Source organism: Pezoporus occidentalis, unplaced genomic scaffold, assembly GCF_034315485.1.
Source record: "Pezoporus occidentalis ecotype Australia unplaced genomic scaffold, CSIRO_AGI_Poc_V1 ctg17, whole genome shotgun sequence".
Lineage (NCBI taxonomy): Eukaryota > Metazoa > Chordata > Aves > Psittaciformes > Psittacidae > Pezoporus > Pezoporus occidentalis.
The window spans coordinates 1,386,448-1,410,919 of record NW_026913531.1 but is presented as its reverse complement, the minus strand read 5'-3'; the positions used below and the strand labels follow the sequence as shown (position 1 = coordinate 1,410,919).

The following is a 24,472-nucleotide window of genomic DNA, read 5'->3' as shown; positions in this document are numbered from 1 at the left end:
TCCTTCCCTGAGGAAGGAGGAGCAGAGAAGTGGGATGAACTGACCACAACCCCCATTCCCTGTCCCCGTGACACTCAGGGTGAGGAGGCAGAGCCTGGGAAGAAGGGAGGGATGGGGGGGAAGATGTTTTAAGATTTGGTTTTATTTCTCATTACCCTACTCTGATTTGATTAATTTATTACCAATTTTACCAAGTCAAATCTGTTTTGCCCACGACAGAAATAGCCAAGTGATCTCTCCCTGTCCTTACCTCAACCCACGAACCTTTTACATTTTCTTTCCCTGCATTGTGCTGCTGAAGAGGGGAGTGACAGAATGGCTTGGTGGGCACCTGGTGTCCAGTCAGCATCAACCCACCACACTGAGGTTGGAATGAACCTCTGGAGATCTGCTGCTCCAACCCTCCTACCCAAGGGAGTGTCAAGTAGAAAAGGTTGCTTTGGTTATCTTCAAGGTTTGGTTTCCAATCAGCTCTGACTATCTCCTAGGACAGATACTCCACAGACCATGTGGGCAACCAGCTCTAGCATTCCAAGCTCCACAGTAAAATTTTTCTTACATTTAAACAGAATTCCCAATATATCCTGCTGTGCTTATTGCCTTTTCACTGAGCACCACCAAGAAGAGCCTGGCTGCCTTTTACCCTCTTGCCAGGTATTTATATACATTGACAAGATTCTCTCAAGCCTTCTCTTTCGCAGACTAAACAATCCCAGCTCTTCTCAGCTTCTCCTCATATGTCAGATCCTCCAGTCCTCTAAATAACTTCGCAGTGCTTCACTGGACCCACTACAGTGCATCCATGTCTTTCTCCTTATGAACTGTTATCAATTCTGAAGTCCAACCATATAATTCCTTTTACTAAAGAAATAAAGTAGCCTTACCTGGCTGGCGATGCAATGAACTGGGAGTTCGGGACAGCAATTGGCCTCTGGGTGTCATGTTTCCAATGGAGTCATCCAGGGATGCAAGAACTGATTAATAAACGAATTAAGAAACCATGCTTTTGGCTCTGTTCAAAATGAATACTGGGAAAGGAAAAATATTTTGCTGTAGCTCAAATATTACGAGGATTACACATCTAGTCATTCAGACTGGAGCAGAAAATCCCATTCATAAGCCTGAGTTAGGTCACAAAATGTTTCACCAAAAGTTTAAAAGCTGGAGGGCTGAAAGGAACACTGAGAAGTAAAGTTTGGAGATACGAGAATACCAGATCTGGAGCTCCTCCTCACTGCTCAGATTGAAGAAAATACTTTTGTCCTCTGAGGAGCTGCTCTGTGCTAAGCAATACGAAAATCTGAGACTGAATGCATGTAAAAAAAAAAAGTTTCTCTCTCTCCATTCCAGTGTGCTGATGACTTGAACAGAAAATCTCTCTGTCTCTCTACTTTACTTCTGCCTGTCAGCAACTAGGTTCAGTGCTCTATGTTTGGTTTACTAAGAAGGAGTTGTGTCAAAGTTTCAGTAGCTTCAGTATCCCATGTCATATCAGCACCCAAGAACATCACGATTCTTAGGCACAATATAATCAGGGCCACTACTTCACTGGTTCTATTTTGCTTGCAAAAACCAGAAGGACAAGAAAATGTACTGGATTCCTTTGCTATCATAACCAAAAAATACTATTCCATTAACTTTCAAATTACATGGCATTTTTTTCTTATTCTATATAAGTGGGGGGGAAAGTTCTGTGGAAATTTAGATCTATGTCTGTGAATTTCTCTTGCTATTACTGTGAATGGAAAGTTAAGATACACTGAATAATCAAAATATTCTGGAAACACAATACATGCAAAAGAGCATAAAATCATAAAATTAAGATATAATAGACTGAATAACTCTTAAGTTTAAAAAAACAAGATGGATTTGGCTCCAGCTCACATAGTTCTCTGGGCTGACATCAACCTGAGTTCATAAGCCCACGAAAAACTGTGAAACACAAGACCACATGAATGTGATGACACAAGTTTAGGACACAGGCAATGCAACATCCCTGTAATCATATTTAACTCATAATCAAAACAATAAAGCTATATGTAGCCAAGAACTGACTATACAAGCATTTCAACAATCTCTTACTTTCCCTATTCTACCCTGACTCCTTCCCCTAAGTCTATTTGAATAATCTGTTCTGAGCCATCACTACAACAGCTTTCACATGGTTTGGGACTAAAATGTGGGGAAGAGGAAGGGAGAGAAAAAAATCCCACTCAGAGGAAATGCTATTCTGTGAAAAGACAAAAAATTGCATCTTTTGGCTTATCTTTAAGTTCTTCTGCAAAGGCCAAGTAACATATCATATCACTGACAATACAGTATTTTTGTAAATGAAACTCCCCCAGATATCCCAGTCACACTTTCAGTCAGTCACTAATATCCCTCTCCAGCAGTTTTCAGACACTACAATCATAGTTTTGTTTTGGAACTTTTCTCCTTCTTAGCACACAAAACCACCACATGGAAAACAGACTACACACAGAAGAGGAAAATATAGACAGTTCAACAGCAAAATTTTGGCTGCAGAATGCCTCTCTATTTCACATTATACTCATACATTCTTCTCTTCCAACAGGTACGAACCAAAAAGTAACTTGCAGTACATTATAAAACTATTCCAAACATGCTCAAAATGAAAGCAGTGGGAAAAATACAGACACCTTGTGAGCACAGCAAGCAAAGATTAAAGAGAAAATGAACAATCTTTCAGGAAAAGGATACCAGAAACTCTTTTCTGAGAGCTTTGCTTCCGCCCAGGTCTGACCATCACTGTGTCACGGGGGGATAACTTGTCTTCAAAACCATTCCTAGAGAACAGCACCAAAGACACAAGGTAAGCCAGCGAATCCAAGCAGAACATAGAGGAAGATTGTCTTGTTGCTTCAAGTACCTCCACAGCTGGGAGCTTAAACAAAGCATAAAGTCATCAGCAGTTCCAGCACTGATGTCTAGTTTCCTCTAGAGAACACCTAGGATGCTGGTCAGCTTGGGGAAAAATGGGTTTGTTTGAAAACACACACTTTGTTCCTCCTACACGACAACGGACACTTTCTTAGTAAAAAATAATAAAAAAAACAGCTATTAAGAGATGCAACAGTATGAAATTCACGTTTTGACTGAAAAATCCAACTGAACGAATGACATGGTTTTGTTACTTGACGTTTTCCTTCAGACACACAAACCACCAGACTGAGGCAGCTCACGTGTCTTGCAGAAGGGTAACAAATCGCGAACAACTGATAGAACGCGGAGGAGAAGCTAGAGGCGGGGAGCAAAGGCTGCAGCTGCAGCTGCCGAGGCCGGCCCTCCCGCAAAGCACCCTGCAAGGGCCCAGCTCCATCATTCCCTGCACGAACAACCCACCACCACCTACAAACGGACTCCAGAAGAAATTAAACTTCAAAGGGTCAAAGCTCTCGGCCGACATAAAATCCTCCGACACCCCTCAGGAACGGTTCGAGCCCTGAGCACTCCCCAGCCCGCACTGTGCGCACACCGCTCCTCCGCGGTCGCCGCAGGGGGACGCGTCGCTTAACACCACAGCACACCACAGCACACCACAGCACACCACAGCACACCACAGCACACCACAGCACACCACAGCACACCACAGCACACCACAGCACACCACAGCACACCACAGCACACCACAGCACACCACAGCACACCACAGCACACCTGTGCCCCACCGGCAGCAGACACCTCCCGCGCCCCTCACCTGTCCATGGCAGCCCCCGGCCCGCCTAAATCCGGCCTCCAGCGTTCCCGCCTCCGCCAGCGCCGGCCCGCGGCCCGGAAGGACACGAGCGAGCTTCCGCCGGCGCCAAGCGGAGCCGCCGCAGTGCGCATGGGCCATCCCGGCAGAGCGGGCAAGGGCCCCAACGAGGGTGGCCGGGCGGCAGTGGCCAGCTGAGGGTAGCCCGGCCGTGGTGGCAGTCAGGGGTAACGAGCGGAGCTGCCCTCTTCTGCGCGGGCAGTGACTATCACCGGCCAGAGGCTGCGCTCCTGTCAGTCCCGAGCAGTGAGGTCGCTCATTGAACGACAAAGCTTAAACGCACTTTCCATCCCTTCCGTAGCTTTAACTTAAGGTGCTGTTTAGGTTCTCTCTCATTGCAGAGAGAGGGAATAAGCTGATGCACAAAGTACCCATTCAGCCAGGGCAACCCACCTCCTAGCTTTTGGAAAGCTGAGCTTGTGTTTGCTGAGGTACAAACTTGTATCTATCACAGAATGGTTTGGGTTGGAAGGGAGCTTAAAGATAACCCACTTCCAATCCCCTCCCACGGGCAGGGACACCTTCCACTAGAACAGGTTGCTCAAAGCCCCATCGGGCCTGGCCTTGAACACTGCTAGGGATGGGGCAGCCACAGCTTCTCTTGGAAACCTGTGCGTGTCTCACCACCCTCACAGTAAAGACGCTATATCTCATCCTCTCCCCTTTCTTCCCATTTAATTTGGACTACTGGCAAGAGGTACTACTGCAAGAGATAGTGACCACCACGCAGGATAACTCCTTATCGCCTTGGACAGACTAACAAAGTTATAAAACTACCTCTCCCTCCCCAATACGGATTTTAACACTTTTTAACTATAGAAAGATAATCTTACCAATACAAATACTTGTGCTACTGATAGTAGGTCATTTCATTGTGCCTTAGGACAAGGAACTGTCCAAACTACATTTCTAGTGTAGATGGGCAGGTTCTGAAAAACACTTGCAAGTACTGGGGTATATTTCAGGCTACAGGTAGCTACAAGGGAGTCCGCTGAGAAAATTCCTCAGAGAGAGAAACATACGCTTGAAAACAGCTGCAAAAGGTAGCAGAACTGCAAGACACTGTCTGAAGCCCAACAACTTGCTTAAGCTGCTAATAAAATACTTTGTGTCTCACACTGAAGCTGCTGCAGAGCCTATAACCTCAGGTGGCTTTACAAGAACAAAACTGAAGATCAGGTATGCAAGAACAAAAGCAAGCAGAAGACCCTCAGACAGCAGGTAAGTCACTTGAGAAATGTAGTTTTGGATTAAAAAAAAATAATAAATGAAGCTGTCCTATCATGTATACCATCAAAGCACGAACAAAAGCAACAACCTTCATTACAGTGAACTAAAAGAACGTGAAAGGAACCATTACATCCTAACTCAGTACTACACACTTAATAGAATTTACCTCAGCACATCCTCACAAAACAGTGTAACATTATGGTTTCTGTAATGCATGAATTAGTACCTGGTTCATTTCCTTGCCAAGAGCACACACTCTCAGGCTGGCTCTTTCTCAGGGAAGAAGAGTGTGAACAAATGAGAAACGTAACGATGACAGAGAAATGCTTGCCTTGCATGGTGCCTCAAGTTTATTCAAAGTAATGGCAGATGAGAACAGAGGAAGTGAGCCTGAAGAGAAGAGGGGTGCATGCATGCTTTATTAAACCCCAAACCAAACCAACCTGTAAAAAAAAGATAAAATATTTTGAGCTCTTGAGAGAATTTGTTAGTGTACGTGCAGGCTGGGAAGCACGTTAGAGGCTTCAAGTTGGCTCCAGAAAAGGGCAAGGGTGGGGAACAGGACAAAAACCTGGAGGTGTGTTTTCAGGCAGTGTTGTTTTACTGGCATCCCACTTCATATTTATTTAATGGGAGGGAAAGGGATAAAATGAGAAAAAAAGAACCAAAAGTCTCATGCAAGCATCTTACAGAGAAAGGAATGTAAATTTTTCAGTCATATAAAGGATTCTGACTTGAAAGTAATAATGAAAAATTATAAAACCATCTTAAGTTTCACACGTTTGCATCCACACCGATCCCAACTGCAGCCACACTGTCAGAATATCATGAGGGGTAGTAATGCTCCATACTTAAAGCCAGATCAAGCAACAAGAACTTGGCAGGTAGCCTGCCAAACACTGAAACACAGCATGTTTATCACCAATGCCAAAGATTCCTCTGCTCCCTACTAGGTGTCTGTGAAGGTAATGGTGCTTACAGAATGAACAAAGTTAAAGTTCAGGATATATTAGATTTAAATTAAACAAGTAAACTAACTCAAATCTCCAATTACCCTTCACTAGATATGTTCTAATAACAGACAGATCACAATTCAAATTGCCCTAATGTACTGCTAAGCTGAATGCATGGCATCTACATATACAAAATGGTAGTCAGAACTATCAAAAGCAACAGCATGACAGTTCTTGTATGATGTGCACGAGCAGCACAACTGCATGTGGTACAAAGAAGACTGTGGAACATATATTATGCCTTGTCTTTCTGTAAGAGAAGGAAGAAAGCTGATGTTTTAGCCTTAGTTGAAACATGCCTGGAAATGTGTAATTTTTTTACTTTTTAAATGTAAATGTAAGGTAACTTCAACAACAAAGAAACCTCTCAAGAATTTTACATGGCTGTATAGTATTAAAATATCCATGTTGACTCTGAAATTAATGTTTGCTGAGGGTCATACCCTAAGCAAACTGATTCCCATACCTACTTCTATCAAGGAAGCTCGACTATACCCCCTTTTTATTAAAAAGAAAAAAGAGACAAATTTACAACTGTCATTTTATTTGTGTCTGAAGATCATGACAGTAGTGTCAAGGGTTTTTGTTGAACGGGGCATTATGGCAAGCAGTAAACCCAATTTATGAGAGCTGTGATTTCACATGTAGAGTTCTGTACTTCATACAGGAGTAAGGTTACTGACTCCTCCCTGCTAGATTTAGAAATCTAAGGTAAAAATGCCACATACCATGAAAAGGTAAAGTGTACTGACAAAAACAGGAATTATAACTTCAACTATAATGTCAGTACCTAAGACTGCAGAAATGCCCCCTCTCTCCACGTTTAGGGTAGCTGAAAGATGTTACAGGAATTAATTAGAAATTACAGTGTCTTTCAAATGAAGTAGTTCACCCCAAAGAAACATCAAAGAAAAATCAATCCTGGTGGCAGTGAACCTTCTTGAAACAATGAGTAGAGCTTGTTGCTCAGCAGAACTAATATTTCTTGAGGCTGAAGTGAGTACAGTGGAATTATGAAGACATTCCTTTTTCCATTCACAAACCTATTCCTAAAGAACATCACATTGAAAACAGGAAGTCATCCTCTGCTTGAGGATTCAAAATTCTGAAAAGAACTGGTTATGGAGGGCATTTAAAAAAAAAAACCAAGCCCTAAAACACTGAAAAAAAGGAAGCAAAATCCATATTTAACTGCTGTTTGAAGCCCAGATATTTCAACACTGAGAACAAAATCAAGACTACAAACCAACTTGGCTTATAGTTCCAGACTGAGAATGGATTTTGTGACAAACAGAAGTTATCACTCCAGAGTTTATAGAACAGAGAAGTTAAATTTTAAGAATCTTCAAGTTGTTGATAAACTTTTCAAAGTAAAGCATAAAAACTTTCCAAAGTAAAGCATAACAGAGAAGTTAAATTAGATTTTAAGAATCTTCAAGTTGTTGATAAACTTTTCAAAGTAAAGCATAAAAGGTGCTTGAGACTCAGAAATAAAAACCTAATTTGGTTAAGAGCTCTGCCTTAGAGATCTATATACATTTGCATTTTCTTACATACTTGAGCAACTTGTTCTTTGCTTTTATTCTCTTCCCCATACTTGGGCAAAATAAAAGCTATAAATTGAAGTACAGCCTAATGCTGTTGGGTCAACAGTATAAAATTGGACAAAAAGCTTGCTTTCTGTCTATGCTGATGCTTGGCTGCATCTACATATTAAATTAAAAAAGTGCTACAAGAGCTGTATATTGACTACTATTTTTGACCACTGACATCTAGAAATAACTTTGTACTATTAATGCATCTAAATTGAAGTCTATCTAGAACTAGTACAGTATTATGGCAAAATTTTCTCACCTTTTAAGTTATTACCCAAACTGGCAAAGATTAGAAAACACTGGGGAAAAAAAACATCAAGTTCGATTAATCCATAGTTTGTTTAGAGCATTTTAAAACAAGAAAATCCTCATATTTAAGTGTTTACGCATGAGGAAACTGCCACTATATTTATACCAGAATAGGAGAAAACCACACAGTTTAATCCAAACTCCTTCCACCTCCTATTTCTAGCATCACAATTATCAGTACCTATTATGAAACAAATTTAGGATCTAATTCTACAATACTTTCCAGAGGTTCTGTTCTCATATGCAAGAGAGCAGCAGTAGTTTGAGTTTACAGTTCATTCCTTTAGACATCTGAAAACATCTTGCAATGTCTCAGAACATTCTGTAAATTAGACAAGCAGACATCCATTTCACAGAATAATTGGAGAATGCAGACAGGCATTATGAATAAGGTATAAGAAAAAATTATACTGCAAGAAAAGAATCCTAATATGAAGAGAACAATTGCATGAAATAATACTCCTGTATTTCAGGACATAAACATTACTTTTTTCCATAGAAAGGTCAGACACTTAAATACTGACATATACCAATTTCAGATTAGGGTGGAAATAAAGCAGGCTCCACCTTTGCGTGCACTGTAAGCATAAGCTAATGTTACAAGCAGTATTAACACCAAATTCGGAAAATAACTGCATTAGTTCTCAGAATATGAATTATGCATGTTTTCATCCAAAGCTGTATGGGAAGTGTTCTGTTTCTGTACAAGCAGTTCAAGCGTGAACTTCTTAAGCGTTGGTACACAAAGCAGTTATCCTGAAGATATGTGAAAGTTTGTTCAAAAAAATCTCAGCAGCCAGGATTCTTTTCTAGATTTGGTAACTGCTTACATAGTTCTAATTCCTGTGGGGAACTGGATGTTCACTTCCTCAGCGGGAACAGCTTCTTATGCCGCAGTTACTTAGATATGAAGAAAATTCTTTCATGTGTTTTTTCATTACGCTTCGTGTCCGTCACTTCCTCCACATCATTTTGTCATGCATCTTCCCTTTAACAAGCAGGACACTGCTCCCTTGAAGCCTGCCTGTCTTCAAGGAGAAAAATACTGGGGTTTAGGTATTACCTGGGTTATGACATGTTGGCTTTACAAATCTGGCCTAAGTTCTAAATACAGGGGAGTATGTGTGGGGGGGTGCATTTCACTTTTTTTAGCACAATCTTTAGATGGCAAAACCTCACATTTTTGAAAATTCTGCTTCTCTGGGGTTTGATCAAACTGACTACCTCTAACGCCGAGGAACTGTACATTCACCATTCCATAGGGCAAGAATGCTTTAGTACAGAGCTTTCAGGACAAAGTCTGATGCTCCCTGTAATTGGCACTCTTTGGCTGGACACCAAGACTAGACCATGGGCTCCTCTCTGATGTTATCAAATAATTTACTCTCCCTCCCCTCAATGCCATCTGTACAGCTGCCTGAAAAAGAACCACATTAAAAAGAAGACTGATAAAAGGACAACTGGGACACAGAAGTGTTACAAGACCTGAATAAGCAGGGGTTGAAAATGAAGGGAGGAAAAATACTGATTAGCTCATCAAGGAGGAAGGTACCTAGTGAAAAAAAGAACTAGAGCATCTAGTGCTCCAGTCTCATCTGCTCTGGGGACCAATCAGGATGCACAGAGTACCAAAACAAGATATTTATGGGGATCATTAACCACATGTTCAGTTTCTAATGATAAATTAAAAGGAATTTCAGTCTTAACTCCGATTCTGTACAGTGAAAGAGTGTTTTACCTCCATTAAATAATAGTGATGACTGGTGAAATTATCAGCAGGAAGGATCAGCTGGGTTACTTAATTAACTTCGGGCAACAAACTATCTCAAAGCTTACCGGTATTAATTTACTGGTATTAGCTAACCTAATCTCACTGAATTTGCAGGAATGGATTAGAACAAGCCCTGATAATTTTGTGCCAGAAAAACAGGAGGTACCAAGTATTTAGGTGTGACATTAATTTTCAGCCACACAGCCAAATTCAGGAAGTCATCCACAGTCCATGCATTCCACTTCACAGTCCAACAGTGTTAAGAGATATTAAAAGCCTGCAAGAGTCTACACTCAATACAGCAAAAATGCTCTTCGGCAGATCTCCCTGAAATCAAACAAAAATACAGTTTAATCATGCAGAAAAATCGTATTTTCTCCCAATAGTTGTTTTTTTGGGTTTTTTTTTTGTTTTTTTTTTTTAAGCCACACTAAGTCAATTTTAAGAATTAATTCTTCCTAGAAATAAGGAAAAATAGCAGGCAACATATTTCCAAGTTCTCAAAACAGCCACTGACAAAGTCTAACCTTTGAAGACAGGTATTTTTTTTTGTTTCTCTGTCACATTAGAACTTGGAATATTCCAAGTCCAATACTGTAAGTGGAATTTCATTGTCAGAAATTCATCCACCCTAGCACATGAGATGCTATTGAAAGAAGTATATATGGCATGTATTTGTCAGAAGACAAAGCCATAATGGCTCCTTTTCATCCTAAGATGTATGAATCTGCACTTTGCAAGAGATTTAAAAATCAGTATCTACTAGCACTACTAAAACACAAAACATTCAAGTAGTATATAACTGTAATGCAAGCCCTTGCATGGCAATCCAAATTTATTGAACTACTGATGCTAAGTCATACAAAATTGCACCACTTTAATTAAGGCTTTTAGTTTACATTTGGCCACCTCAAAGCAGTTGTAACATTAGGTTGGTCAATTTAAATACTGTGGCTCCCTGTTGGATATACACACAATCTTTACACCCAAACGTTAATGCATACAAAGCAACAAGGCATTGTTAAATAAATCAGCAAAAGTTAATTACTGCAACTTAGGCCCTGTGACCAATTACACATGATTAAAATTACTTCCCACATTCACATCCACAGTACTCTTCCACCATTTAACATCTCAACCAAAACGTTACACATGTAAAACAATCACTAACAGGCAAAAGTACTAAACCTGTATATTTGGTATTGCAAATACACTTATGCATGAGCAAGCAAGGGAATTCACAGTGAGAATCTACAGCTGCAGAAGCCCGAAAATGATTTACAAAAAATTGTTAAATCATTAAAAAATTGTTTTAAAATATACACTTCTTGTTGTAGACCCCCACTGTACACACAACTATAAACATTGTTCCCTATGTAAACAAGGAAAAGGAAACATACAATAAAAGGTTGAAAAGTCTGGACATTTCCTTCCCAACAGATATTAAAGGCCATGTCTTTAGTCAGACGTTATACTGAAAGGACTCTTAAAGACTAGATCACTGTCTCCACAGGTTTTTCCTAAAATTAAAAAACTATATAGCTGTTGTGTTAATCAAAGCGCTTTTGTACAATACGATGATGATGATCCTGTATTTCTTTAAAAAAGTTACAATAAGCTACAAATACCGATGAAGCAAAGTTATCTGGAGTAGTCTATATAGGAGCTCTTTGGACTTTCTTTTATTATGCTAAAATAGTGGTGCTTTTAGGATTTACATTATTGTACTCTCCAATAGAAAGTGGGGATTGTTGAAGTATACAGTACACAGTTTTCATACATGTACAACATTGGTGGATGAACAATGTCTCTTATCAGTAATACTGGATGTAGGCTCTGGTTTTACCAGTTGCATACACTTAGAATATTTATAAGTAAAAATCTCTCATGACACTGGAAAGTGATTAGAATGTGCAAACTGATGTAGTAGCTTTCATCCATTTCTTAAAGGGTACCACCACAGGAAAGTCCATTTAAGATGTTGGTAGGTTTAATAAAGTTGGAATGCTGGCACTGTTGAATTGGGCAACAGTTCTTCAGACCTGTAGTAGCAAAACAAGATGTTAGTATTAGTAACAGCTATTTGTCACTTCTCTTTAGTTAAAAGAACTAAAGCAGGAAACGGTTAACTAGCAAAGTTCTTGGCAGACTCAGAAAATAACCTGATCGCTTCTCTTCTACTAATACAATTTCTACTGCACACGAGTAACAGACTGTCTCAATTAGTAAAACAGAATTGAGATGCATATGGTAATCCAAGCTGAACTGTGGAAGTAATATTTGATGGGTGGGACTAGTTTTGCTTACAGTATGATAGTTCCAGTGGCTTTAAAAACTAAAAACACATTTGGAGGATCAAAGCTCTTGAATCAAAAGCCCTGTTAAGGAAATGGAGCAGCCATTTGCCATCCTCAGCTAATGCTTTTGGAACCCTCTCAGTTTACTTTGAACTGTTGTTCAAATAAAGTAAGTAATAATATCGATTAAAGAAGACTTAAAACGTGGCACTACCTGAATATTAATAAAAGCCTGCAATTTACGACAGTGAAATGTCCTAGCAGGATCCTCCAGTATATCAAACAGATCTACTGGATGACAAAATAATTGATCATAGTACTGAAGCAACTGAACCACTGTATGTCCAGTAAAATGGTACAGAATCAAGATGAGCAGGCAACTCACATGGTATCAGGTCAATCAAGAGGGAACCTCTGCCCATACTCGGGCATGGATGTGGAAAGAGGGAAACAATCTGCCCAAGAACAAGTTGCTGGGTAAAAATAAAAATCATGCCTGCTCACTAAGTTCTGAAAAGGCTGGAACTTGCTTGAGCCTTCAGCAGCATTCTTAAAGCACGGATTTAGTCATGTAGAATATTAACCAACTGCCAGCAAGTAAGAAATTTATCTAGTAACCAACAGCTCCGGGCCAAGTATTTGGAGTGTTACAATGATCACCATTCTCTTGCAAATGTACTTATTACCATGCAGCCTGGAAAATACCCATATTGTCCAAAGAAAGCGAGAAACTCCTATGGGATCATGCAAATATATGAAGGAACAGAAAGTGACATTTTAGCACACACGCTGCAGTATTCTATAATGTGCCTTCCTGATAATTGAGCTTTTGTAATATATTCTATCAGTCCTTAAAAAAGGAAACTCAATTTCCAAATGCTAAAGTTTTGAAGTATCAGAGCAAACACTGTTAATTTGAGAACAACCAACACCTTAAAGCTTGGAAAAAAAAAAAAAGATACCAGTGTGAATGTATCTTGCACATATTTGTAGTTCTGTCTTTGTAACAGTAAAATAAAGACCATAAATATTTCTATGATAATGTAAATCAAGAATTTTCAATGCTGTTCTGCATCAAGAGCTACAACATAGGTTCAGGTTTTCTTTGTTTTTCTGTTTGGGTCTTTTATAGCCCTAATACACAGAAAATGTTAAAAGGTTTACCTGGCTCAGAGCTACAGCACAGCTATGTATTAAAGTAGCTGACATGATGACTTTTTGCGTGCTTTTCCAGGCACTGGAGTTTTTCTGTTAATTTGCCGCACAAGGTCATAAAAGATCTGAGAATATAAAAATTCAGTTGGTTATTGGCATTAAGAGGCTTCTCTCATAACCTTAAGCCTTCAATCTTCACACATAATGTTCCCACATACTCATAAACCCCTGTAAATATTTAGTTATCACAAAGCCAGAAAGTTAAAGCATATGCTTAGTTAACAACTGGTGTTTTTTCTGTTTAAGGTAATTGTCTTCCAAGGGTCTTCCACTTTCAATGACGTGAACTGGAAAGGCATCTGTAATCTACAGCTATTTAACTCTGGGTCAAATTTATCTTAAAACACATGCTGTATTTCATAGTGATCAATTACTATATGCTATTACTTTGCAATTAGTACTGAGGTCAAGAAACAGGCCACAGCTTGCTTCTAACTCAGCTCACTGAGGATATTCTTTTAAAGAAAGTCTAGTAAGCCTTAACTGCACATTTTCATGGTAACTCAACTAAGCTGCACATTCAGTTATAGCCTCTCCTCTTTAAACGAGATCATGCTTTTCAAGGTAAGTCTGAAAATACTAGGTCTAGAGAATTAATTCAGCAGACTCCCTAGGACTACAGCATGACATAAGCTAAGATTTCCTAGATAAGCAAGTCATGTATGAGAGACTCACACTTTGAGCCTCCTAGAATTCTAATTAGAACATGATTTTGTTGAAAGGCTAATTTAAGGCACGCCTACATACTACAATTAAATAGCATATGTTTCATTCATAATTGATATTGTTCCAATTATTTCTGCATCTCTTAAATCAAGCAAGTCCTCATACTAAAGCCATCCTAACAATTTCCTAAGCACTGGCTGCAAAGCAGAAAACATCCCAATGAGGGCTTTTAGCATTTGATGGAAGTAAGTTCTAGTCTATTAAACATATGACTTCTATATAGTTAAGCTGATTAATTTGTATTTAAGAAAAACTGAATAGTTTCCAGAAATTCCCAACTAGCTAAACACACTATTTTTTAGCTGTGCTTAAACCCACCATACTCTCTTGATTACATACAAGTCTTGCATGGAGGCCCTTTCAACCTGACTGATGCTGCCAACGTTTTCCAGAAGACACACAGAACTGCAGCGTTTATCATAAAATTCAAGCTGTTCCAGAAATGTAAATATCAAGAGTTTCCTTTTCTAAACATTCTCGCATCCCTTTCTTCATGCTTGCACCCACACTGGGTAAGAAAGCATGCACTATGGGAAGTCCCAAAATGCATCTGTGTGGATCAGTCACCTAGCTCTTGCTAAATAAATAAAGAGCTAGATGGCAAAGAGGCTTTTCCCCCTTTTCATTATAAAGCTGCTAATTTTGACAAAACTCTGAAGAGTTTTTGTTCTTACCATCTCAAATAATTTAATACAAAATAAAGAATTTAAGGTCTTCATTCCTTTAAAGTCTTAAAAAAAAAAAAGTAGCCCAGCAGTGTATTCTCAGTTGATAGAGACTGTGTCAACTAGGGAATGTAGCATGAAAAAAAGTATTTAATCAAGTTATTATGAATATATTTTGAAAATTAATTATACTAGAATTAGTATAATTTCAAAAAGTCACAAGTCAAAGCTAAATACATCCCTTAATATAAACATCTCCAAATCTCACAATAGTAGGGAAGAGTTCTGTCCATTATAGTCAATGTTATGAATAATCGTTAGCTCTTCCTTGACAAACAGTAAACATTTCGTTACCAGAACAGTGTCCCATCCTTCCCTCCCTGCCAACCCTCCCTACTGTGGGTAACATGCCTTACCTCATTAACATTTATCTTTGATTTTGCAGAAGACTCTAAGAATGCACAGTTATTCCATTGCCTTGCTAGGTTCTGTCCTTGCTCCTTTCCCACAACTCTTTCGTCTTCCAAGTCACACTTATTGCCAACCAGAATCATAGGCACCTAAAAGCCAATTTAGTATCAGCAAAGAAATCATTAAAATTCCGGGAAGGCACGCTGCAAATGCACACCTACAAGCCTATCTAGAGGATCCCATCTTTCAGAGTAATCAGATTCTGGTATAACTGAAACTTAAGTTTGCCACTGTGCGATATTTTCAAGTTCAAATCAAACTGACTGCGTTTTTTGCCTTCCATTTGGCAGGGTGGTGGGTGGAATGGTTTGAGCATTCAGTACACTGTCAATGGAGCAAACTTCACATGTTTCAGATGACCTAATGAGATTTCCTTTTCACATGTTTGAGGCATGAAGAAACCTACCAAAGAATCTGCTACAGGATTCTTACGTGTTCAGAAATCCTGGAAAAAAGTAGCCTGTACTGAGTAGCATAATGAAGGATGAAAAAGCTCCTTTCACCACTCCTCTACTTCCAGCATATCTGTGTTCCTTGCAAGAGCAGTTTGCTCACACAGTTTTCATTATTAAACTGATGTACACAGAGGAAAGAAAAATGCCACCTTATAAAAATTACCAACTATAGAAAACAAACTGACCTTTGTGGCAAGAAAAGGTAACCATTCAAACTTGTCTCTTGTCCATTGTCTGTCACCTCCCCCCCCACACCTTTCCTTTTACTATTTTAAGGACATGGCTAAATTTTTCCCAAATTCAAGTGCTGAAAAAAAGGTTCACAATATGTTGGCCATTTGATTTCCCCCCACTGAGAGAGCAAGTAATGGAAGAACTTTATGTAAATTTTGGCAAGAACTAAACTTGTCAGTTGCAGCTCATTATCTTTTTCCTGATACTATGGAATGATTTTCAAGACTGAAGGGAGTGTCCTAAAAGGAAATACAATTCCAAGGAAATACTACCAAAATACTAGCAAAGAAAGCTTATGCTAGTCAGCATAAATACACCACGTAAAACTAAGGTTTCAAGTATAGTCACATCTTGATTTTTGCGTACAAAATTAATTTGTCATTAAACAAGGTTATAACTTGGTGGGTTCTGGTTGGGAGACATACATGCAAGTTAAATATTACTCTTTTGAGAGGCATTTGTGATAATGGGTAATAAATCTCTTCCAGAATAAATCTGCTGGACATAGGCAAGACCTGTAAACATTTACAGTTTAAAAGTGCAAGGTGGTTTGTATTACAGAAGTCACAATGAACTTCCCTGAACTAAATTTAATATGTTCTTTGCCTGCTGTCAGCAGGCACACGTGGATACAGAGCAATAAGGAAGGCATCAAAGTTTCCATGAGCACAGTTTAAATGAGATGAGCACACTTAAAGACTGTTCAATACTTTCCCCCTGACTCCCACCAGGAGGAGGAGATTTTTCCCTGTCTGATAGCTACAGCTTAAGGTGTTTCTGTTAAAAACACGCTGTTACTGCTGTTTCATATTTGAGATACCGTTCTTCCATTTATTAAGGGACTGAGTATCACTTCTACAACTATAGCAAGGTTTTCTTAATCAGTTATAAACTGGAATGTTTAAGCCTCACTTTGTAGCTTTAATGTTCAGAGGTGCATATTGAGATTATGTGGAAATAGAACCCCCAAACTTACTTGCAGGCATACACAAAATATAAAAGCTACGTAATATTTAAGTATAAAGCTTACAGTACTGTCTTCTGTAGGAGCTTAGAATTTTGCGCCTTCAAAATAACCATAAACAGTAGGCATATTGAAGAGAAAAATTAATGGTGGTTTTTGGTTTTTAAACCTTCATTGATAGTAACTGAGGTAAGAACAGATTTGCTTTAGGAATGTTTTTGGTTTTTTTTTTTTTTTTGCAGTACTAGTGAGTAAGTTTCAATACAATTTCAAATTGAGCATTTTAACAGAAAATACTAAAAAAAGGCAATTCTAATTATACGTGACAAGTTACAATTTCTCCAGTTTGCCTTAAGAGTTGCATTTCTGTACTACACATCTGCTGGTTGGTTTGTCTCTTAAAGCTCAGAAGCTACCCGATCACACTGCAACAACATCCGTAATGAAAACTCTAAGTATTAAGCATTTTTAAAGATGCTTACATCATCAGTGTCTTTGACTCGAAGAATCTGTTCTCTTAGATCCTGTAAATCATTAAATGTGGACTGTGCTGTGATGGAATATACTAATGCAAAACCTTGTCCGTTTTTCATGTATAGGTCTCTCATTGCTGTAAACTGTTCCTGTAATTGAAAAGTAGATACAGATGTTGCAGTCAATTTGCACTTTCCTCACACAAGCTGCCATATACACTTCAGGTTAAAAACAGATCACAAGTATGATGCATTTGTGCCCCCTCCCCTCCTTTAAAGTGACCAGTATTTTACTGTTTGACTAAAAGCATTATAGTAAATTGAACTGCTTTTAAAGAAATCTGAAGCTTGAGACATCATCTGGGGTGGCTGAACAGCACTGAGATATTGCCAAGGGCTAAACCCTGGAAAAAAGTCACAGAAACTGGAGTAATTTCTTAACAGAGAAGAGGTACAATAAAAGGTAAAGTGAAATCTGTAGATTACAGAAGTTACATTCCTCCCAAATCTCTCCTTACATACGAAGTTTTTCCCACCTCCTGATCATTCTTTAAAACACATCGTAAAGCAAATGTATCCGTTTTCAGCCTCCATTTTGTAGTCACTTTCCTGTGTTAAATTCTACTCTAATATTTAAGGAGATTGTCTAGAGGATGGTGACGCTCAATAGACTCATTTCCTAGACCAGTGACAACTATGATACTGCACATAAAGGCTCACAAGTGCACTGCACAGAAGCATTAGGACTTCTTGTTTGAAAACTCTCAACAGTACAACTGTGAAATAGCATTTGTCTTTCTTGCACTGGTGACTCAGCTATCTTGTACCTGATCACTCATGCACCAAGTCCCTTTTTGTATGTCAGACAAAAAGCATAATTTATTTTGAGATAATAGGTGCTCCATCTTTCTGTAGTTTTACATGGCCTTATTGTATTATGGAGCTTAAATAAGTTATTATTGGACCAGACTATTACTACAGTTCAGAGAACACATTACACTCTAAGGGTATTGAGCTTACGCTCACTAGAATCAATGAAGGAAATGACTGGTTTCAGTAATTCTGGAACTAGACAGAGAAATACCTGACCAGTATGCCAAGGGTCAGCATAAACCCTGTGCTTTGAGTTCCCATAAGCTGACTAAAGCCATAGCTGTTTTTATCCCAATGTCAGAACACATCTCACAAAAAAGAGAAAGAAGATGAGAAGAAAGCATGCATTCTTTACAGAAACAGAAATCAAACCTGAGTAACCACTGGGCCTAAGTTTTCCTCTGAGCAATATAAACTTAAAACAGCAGTGTAATCTCTTTTAAAACACTCAATCTCATATTTCCCCTATTACAGAACATGAGCTCACAGGAAGCTTACAATTCATTTTCTGCTACAATAATGAAGTTTTAATAAAACACTAGTATGTTAAAAAGCATCCTTTAATCAAATGCACTGACCATGGTTACTCTAGAGAATGCGGAAGGAAACATCACCATTTATATCCCAACAGCTTTTGATGGTTTTAACACTGTAAATCATTGTTTGGGGAAGTTGGTTTTACATACCGTTCCTGCAGTATCTAAGATTTCAAGCATACACTGTTGTGCATCTACTTCAACTTGCTGTCAAGAGAGAAAGATGTGGTTAGAATTTTTCCTCTTGCAACTCTCCCCTCCAAAGACACCAGAAATCGTATGATTTTTATAAACAAATTCATAATGCATAAAGCAGCATGTCTTAAGTTTATATGGATACACACTTTGAAAACAGCAGGAAGAAGCCTTTCAAAGAGCCCTAGTGACATTTTCAAAAGCAGCATCAGCAGCCAAGTATCACTTTGCAAAGTGATTAGGGATTTTTGATTATTAAAAAGAAGGCTGCTAAATTTGTAATGATTGTTAGTAGCATCTAGCACAACTAAATTCTGCTTGTTTCAGGGATCATTCACAGACTGAAAAGTACAAGTGAAATCCAGAAATTTGGATTGGCATACTAATGCTTATTTAATAATAATTTAGATCAATAAGAGAATAAACAGTGCACAACAAACAATAACCCATGTGAACTGCTAAGAGTGGTATCCCCAAAACAAGCTTTTAGTGACAATAATTAGGAAACTGATCCAGCTTTAAAATGTTTGCAAAGAATAGAAAGTTTAAGAAGCCAGATCAGTTTCTGTATCTATTTCAGACATCCCCTATATGGTTTCTACCTGAAAAAAAATGGCTGCAAGTGAGCAAAGGACATGGAAGTGCCCTCAAGCTGTTCAAACAGGCTACCCACTTTTTTTTCTTTCAAGCTACTCATACACCTCCCTTGTTTCCATCTGCATGTAAAATTTCTAGCTGGCAGATCAGCACTCAGAAAGAACTTTGTGTCCCCTATTCCCGATATATGCATTATTGCTATTTTGAGTTTCTGTTTTGTAACTAGATTTGAGCTTGGGAGGGCAGGGAAGAAGAGTATTTCCACTCTTCTCACATCTCCCCAATGCACTCTAGGGATGGGGATTCCTTCAGTAACTACTATTTTAGCATGTATTGCTGACAAAGTTATTCTGCTAATTAAGCAGCATCTATTTTCTTTATGTAGAAATATTTGGGAAATAAACCAAGGCATCAAATTTCACAACTTCATAGAATCATAGAATAGTTAGAGTTGTAAAGGACTTTAAGATCATGTCGTTCCGACACCCCTGCCACAGGCACAGACACCTCTCACTAAACCTTGTCATCCAAGACTGTGTCCAACCCAGCCATGAACACTGCCAGGGATGGAGCATTCACAACTTCCTTGGGCAACCCATTCCAGTGGCTCAGCACCCTCACAGTAAAAACCTTGTAGAAGTCTTCCCACATACGGAATTATGCAGTGTCTTATAGCTATTAATATACCTGCTACTACAATTAGAGAAGTAAAAACTGATACCACCATTCCTCTCCATTTTCCAAACCAGGATTCTAATCATCCTGTTAATGAAATATCTCTTCTTGAATTTTCATGCTCAATTATTTAGATCCAGAAAAAATATTTCAAGCCACATCTTCTCAACTTCAAATATTATAAAAATCAGATTTAACATTAATAGTATAGAATTGCAACTGCCAAACCAATATATTTCAAAGTCACCCAGGTCAAGAAGCAAGTCAGAACTGTAACTAGCAGTGATGGAAAGAAAACAACTGCATAAAGTATTGTCCAGACTTAAACAAGACTTCAAAAATTTGGCTGATTTGAAAGGAATACAGATATTCCTAGTCATTTTAGGACCAAACCTGAAAGGAACATTGTAAGATCTTTGCTTAAAAAAAAAAAAAAATAAAATACCAGAAGACAAAACTTCTTAAGATGGTTTTACTTTTTCAGGCTCCATGGAAACAGTCTTTGGAAAAATTCACCCAGCAGACATCATGAATCTAGTATGACCTGAAGAATGTACATGTATAACAAAGGAAACATTTCACTTTAGTACAGCTTGTGAATATTTCTAGAGTCATTTACTGGGCCTGACCCAGAAAAGGCCTGTACCAAACATTGGGATAGGGTCCAATATTTCTACTCTTCTAATGCAGAAAAAGTAAGTGGCTACATAGAATTTGGTTTTGATGTTGTCTCTTTAATAGGATTTCTAGTCTTGGCTGGAAGCCCATGTGCTTAAGACAGACCAAGATTTTTCCAGCATACAGATTTCAATGAGGTCAAAGAAAACAAGTGTGAAATTATCATTTTGCCCTCACCAATTCCTCTTCTGCTCAGAAAAGATTCAGAACAGAATGCAGGCTACAATGGCTTTAATACAGCCTTTTTACTCCAATAGAAATGTCATCCAGTGCTAAAAGAGGAAGTCCTGCAGTTTTTGCCCATTCCCAGTCTGGGTTTGTAGATCTTGCCTCCCTTGCATACACGATGGCATTTTTGTGGTGGCCACGTGGTGAGCTACATCACAGTACCAATGCATCTGAAAAGTAATTCAGCTAGAAAAAGAAAGATTAAGAAACCAACACAGCTGAAAAGTAATCTGCTTCACCAAATGGTCAACTCTCTTGGTAGCCATCCAGATGTAAACTATCTTAGCCTGGAATATTAATCATGGTCTCAGCTGAAACTGAAGAGTGAGCAATATGGAGATGCTAGATGATGCAAGCAGAGTCAGACCTTTCAGCCTGTCATGCTGAAGAGGGGAAGAGAAACAGGCCACAGTAGGTGTTTGTTCATTTATGATAGGTTTGTGTTAACTTATTCATAAAACAGCAACCCACCTAACGAAAGTGTATCAAGCTATCAGTCAAATTGTTAGGAATACTGTATGATGCTTCCAGTATTCTGAAGGTGAGCGTGAAGTTGTTTTTAGCAGATTTTCCTAGTAGCAAAGAAGCTTAGAACCTCCAAGTCCAAACCTACCTGCATCTACTAACAAATACAAACTAATAATAAATATTATTTTAAAAAGTGGTAGCGTATTTTAGTGGGGTTTTTTGTTTATTTTTGTTTTCCCTTTTAAAAACAATGTTCCCAATTCTGACAATGAAATTACCATTTTTTTACTGACTACCTAGTAAGGTACTATGCTTAACATTAAAAAGCTAGTCTTGAATTACTCCTTTTAGACAGACTTTAAGAGTACCTTTATATTTCAAACTTCTAAAGTTACCTGGTATTATGTGGCATTACTAAGCATACTCTTTTTCAAGCAATGACTCAAATATCTGACAAGTACTGCAGTTTTAAGCTTCTGTAACACTAGAGAGGTCTTTCGCATACCTTTCTGTAAGAGTCTTCTATCGTAGGATCGTATTTTTCGACAAATATTCCTTGAACAAACTGTACAGTCTGCAACACAAAAGTTCTTGTAAGACTCTTCTCACAGTTACATTTTGTAAACACTACACAAGTTACTGTTCTAGCAGTATACTCAGTTATCTGTTACATTTGTCAAGGCAAATTAAGTGACTGACATCACAAATTCAACAGAAAGTTAAATGTATATGCCTATTCAGTCAAGTACTGTTAGATGAAGCAATGCTACACCTTCCTTGATCTACTCTCAGAGCAAAAGAATTAAAGCATCCATTGATTTAATGTTTGTCTAACTCTTGGAATTGTTATTAGTTGTTAGTTGAATAGGATACTATACAGCTGCGTGGGTTTTATATTTGCATTTATACCTACTGCATCTTCTGCTACTTATCTTCCAGGACATGAATTAGTGAGAAACAACCGCCAGCATTTACTAGACTCAGTAGGATAAACCTGTGTACGCAGCACATAGGAAGTTGTTAGCACAAATCAAATGGAACTTTAGGACTCAGTGGCCAGGTCAGAGGAGACAGGTTCAAGTCTAGAAATGCTACAGTAAGATAAAGAATTTAGAGGTGATGGGTAAAGTTCTTTCACAATCTAACATGATTTTTCATTTAAGTTTTCCTTTAGGAACCCCTTTGTAAGAGAACAGTTCTTACCTGATGGAGTGGAACTCTAGACCTTACTTTATGATAAGGTGCACAAACTGAAATATGAAAAGTGCCTAAGTGGGCTGAGACCACCATAGCCAGACTAAACTTCTTTGTGATCATTTAACTAAAACGCATGAGCTCTTTGGTTTACAATCACCTACTAGCCACAGCTATACACCTACTTGCAGTGAAAAATGTTAAGCTTCCTACGAATACACAAATATTTGTTTGTAATTGCATAAAAAAAATAGTTAGAGACTGCTATCAAACATTAGGCAAACAGCACCCTGAAGACCTTTCTACAGACAGGAGTTACCAATGCCAGCCACAAGCAAACCAGTTCATCATGCAAGTTTCATGACGCAGCATGATTTCCCACAAACCCACGGCTGGGTTACCCAGCAAAGGCAGAGACCTTTGTAATGCTGGGGGGATGTACATCATTGTGCAGACAGGCAAAGACCTGACCAAGCACCATCAAACCAAGCCCATACAATAATAGCAGCATGCAAGAACACACCAGTGGATGTGGATACACCCAGTAAAGGATGTATCTATTCCAGCCAGGAACTCACAGCAAGTAATTTTTAATTTTTTTAATTATGTTTATGCACATTACATAATTATGTATACGCACAAGTAATTCTATTCGTGCAAACTTACATAAAAGAAATATGGGTTACTAGGGAGCGTATTAGTGAAAAAAAGACAAGAGAAGCCTAAGAAAGCCTACTTGACCTGCCTCACGGAGTACTTACCAGAGCAGACTTTCCAACACCTCCAGAACCAAGAACCACTAGCTTGTATTCACGCATGATGCAAGAGATAAATCGCCCTCAATACCTAAAACACATGATAATTATTCACCATTTTGATCAACAAGACCACTATTTTAGTATTACTACAGCCACTGCAGGATTGCACACATAACAAGTCATGAACAGTTGAATACTAATACCAACTGATAAATGCAGAAGACACACACCATTACAACCAGGTACAACCTAAGCAGGATGTTGCTTTAATTATTACACAGTATGGAAACGATGGATATTTATTCACAACACAACTGATAGAACTGCTGAAGAATGCTACTTTATCACCTAGTACAAATCAAGTACCCCCAAGGTCTTCTGGTTACCAGGACTTTTTAACACTTCAAGATGAATCATTATTAATGTGTAACCTAGCCTAGTTTCAGGCAAGATAATACAGACTTGGAAGGTTTTTAAAATGGAGGGTTTTAATATCCCATGGATCAGTAATTTAGAAAAAAGGCAAGTACAGATTAAGACTTTCTGTAATAAAGACCTCAGTATTGTGACCTTGCCAAAATGTCACAGGTGTTTCAAAGGAAGCATGCAAGTATCCAGAAGAACTGCTCACACCCATGTGTATGTATCACTTCCTCAGAGGCCTCAGGATGGATTCATCTCCTTTATTTATATAAAGAAATTAATCTACTCCTAATTTACTACTAAATGATAGACCAATTAGTCAGATTACAGCACACCATCCAGTGAGGTGTGCCCATCTCAATATTTTCCAGAAACCTGCAAAACGTAGTCATGCAGACAAGTCCATAGTCCCTCTCAGCTATAGTCACAGCAAGCATTAAGGCATTTCACAGTTTTCTCAATATCTTTCATTCATTCACTCACAAGAAGTTGCCTGCACTATGCATTTTGCAACAACAGACCAAAAAAAAAAAAAAACATTGTCAAGAGCAATACAGACGTCTAAAGAGCTTGCAGTTTTACAAACACTATATTCACAGTATTGAAAAGGTTTATAGGGTAAACAGCTGCCAATATTTGTTACCTATGTTACTG

At 38.5% G+C, this 24,472-nt stretch overlaps 2 protein-coding genes across 2 annotated transcripts in view; both read right to left on the bottom strand.

Annotated features, from left to right (window-relative positions):
• Positions 1 to 3,825, bottom strand: part of NUP107 (nucleoporin 107) — a 29,777-nt gene extending 25,952 nt beyond the window's left edge. The window contains exons 1-3 of the mRNA XM_062613688.1: positions 3,719 to 3,825; positions 2,722 to 2,807; positions 886 to 974 (exon numbers count right to left, since the gene is read on the bottom strand). Coding sequence (XP_062469672.1) covers positions 886 to 974; positions 2,722 to 2,807; positions 3,719 to 3,726 — 183 coding nt within the window. The 5' untranslated portion in view covers positions 3,727 to 3,825. The remainder of the gene's footprint in view (positions 1 to 885; positions 975 to 2,721; positions 2,808 to 3,718) is intronic.
• A 6,671-nt stretch (positions 3,826 to 10,496) lies between these two features.
• RAP1B (RAP1B, member of RAS oncogene family) overlaps positions 10,497 to 24,472 on the bottom strand; it is a 34,029-nt gene continuing 20,053 nt past the window's right edge. Inside the window, exons 2-8 of the mRNA XM_062613699.1 lie at positions 23,399 to 23,483; positions 21,949 to 22,017; positions 18,753 to 18,809; positions 17,203 to 17,343; positions 15,013 to 15,156; positions 13,155 to 13,270; positions 10,497 to 11,735 (exon numbers count right to left, since the gene is read on the bottom strand). Coding sequence (XP_062469683.1) covers positions 13,184 to 13,270; positions 15,013 to 15,156; positions 17,203 to 17,343; positions 18,753 to 18,809; positions 21,949 to 22,017; positions 23,399 to 23,455 — 555 coding nt within the window. The 5' untranslated portion in view covers positions 23,456 to 23,483 and the 3' untranslated portion in view covers positions 10,497 to 11,735; positions 13,155 to 13,183. The remainder of the gene's footprint in view (positions 11,736 to 13,154; positions 13,271 to 15,012; positions 15,157 to 17,202; positions 17,344 to 18,752; positions 18,810 to 21,948; positions 22,018 to 23,398; positions 23,484 to 24,472) is intronic.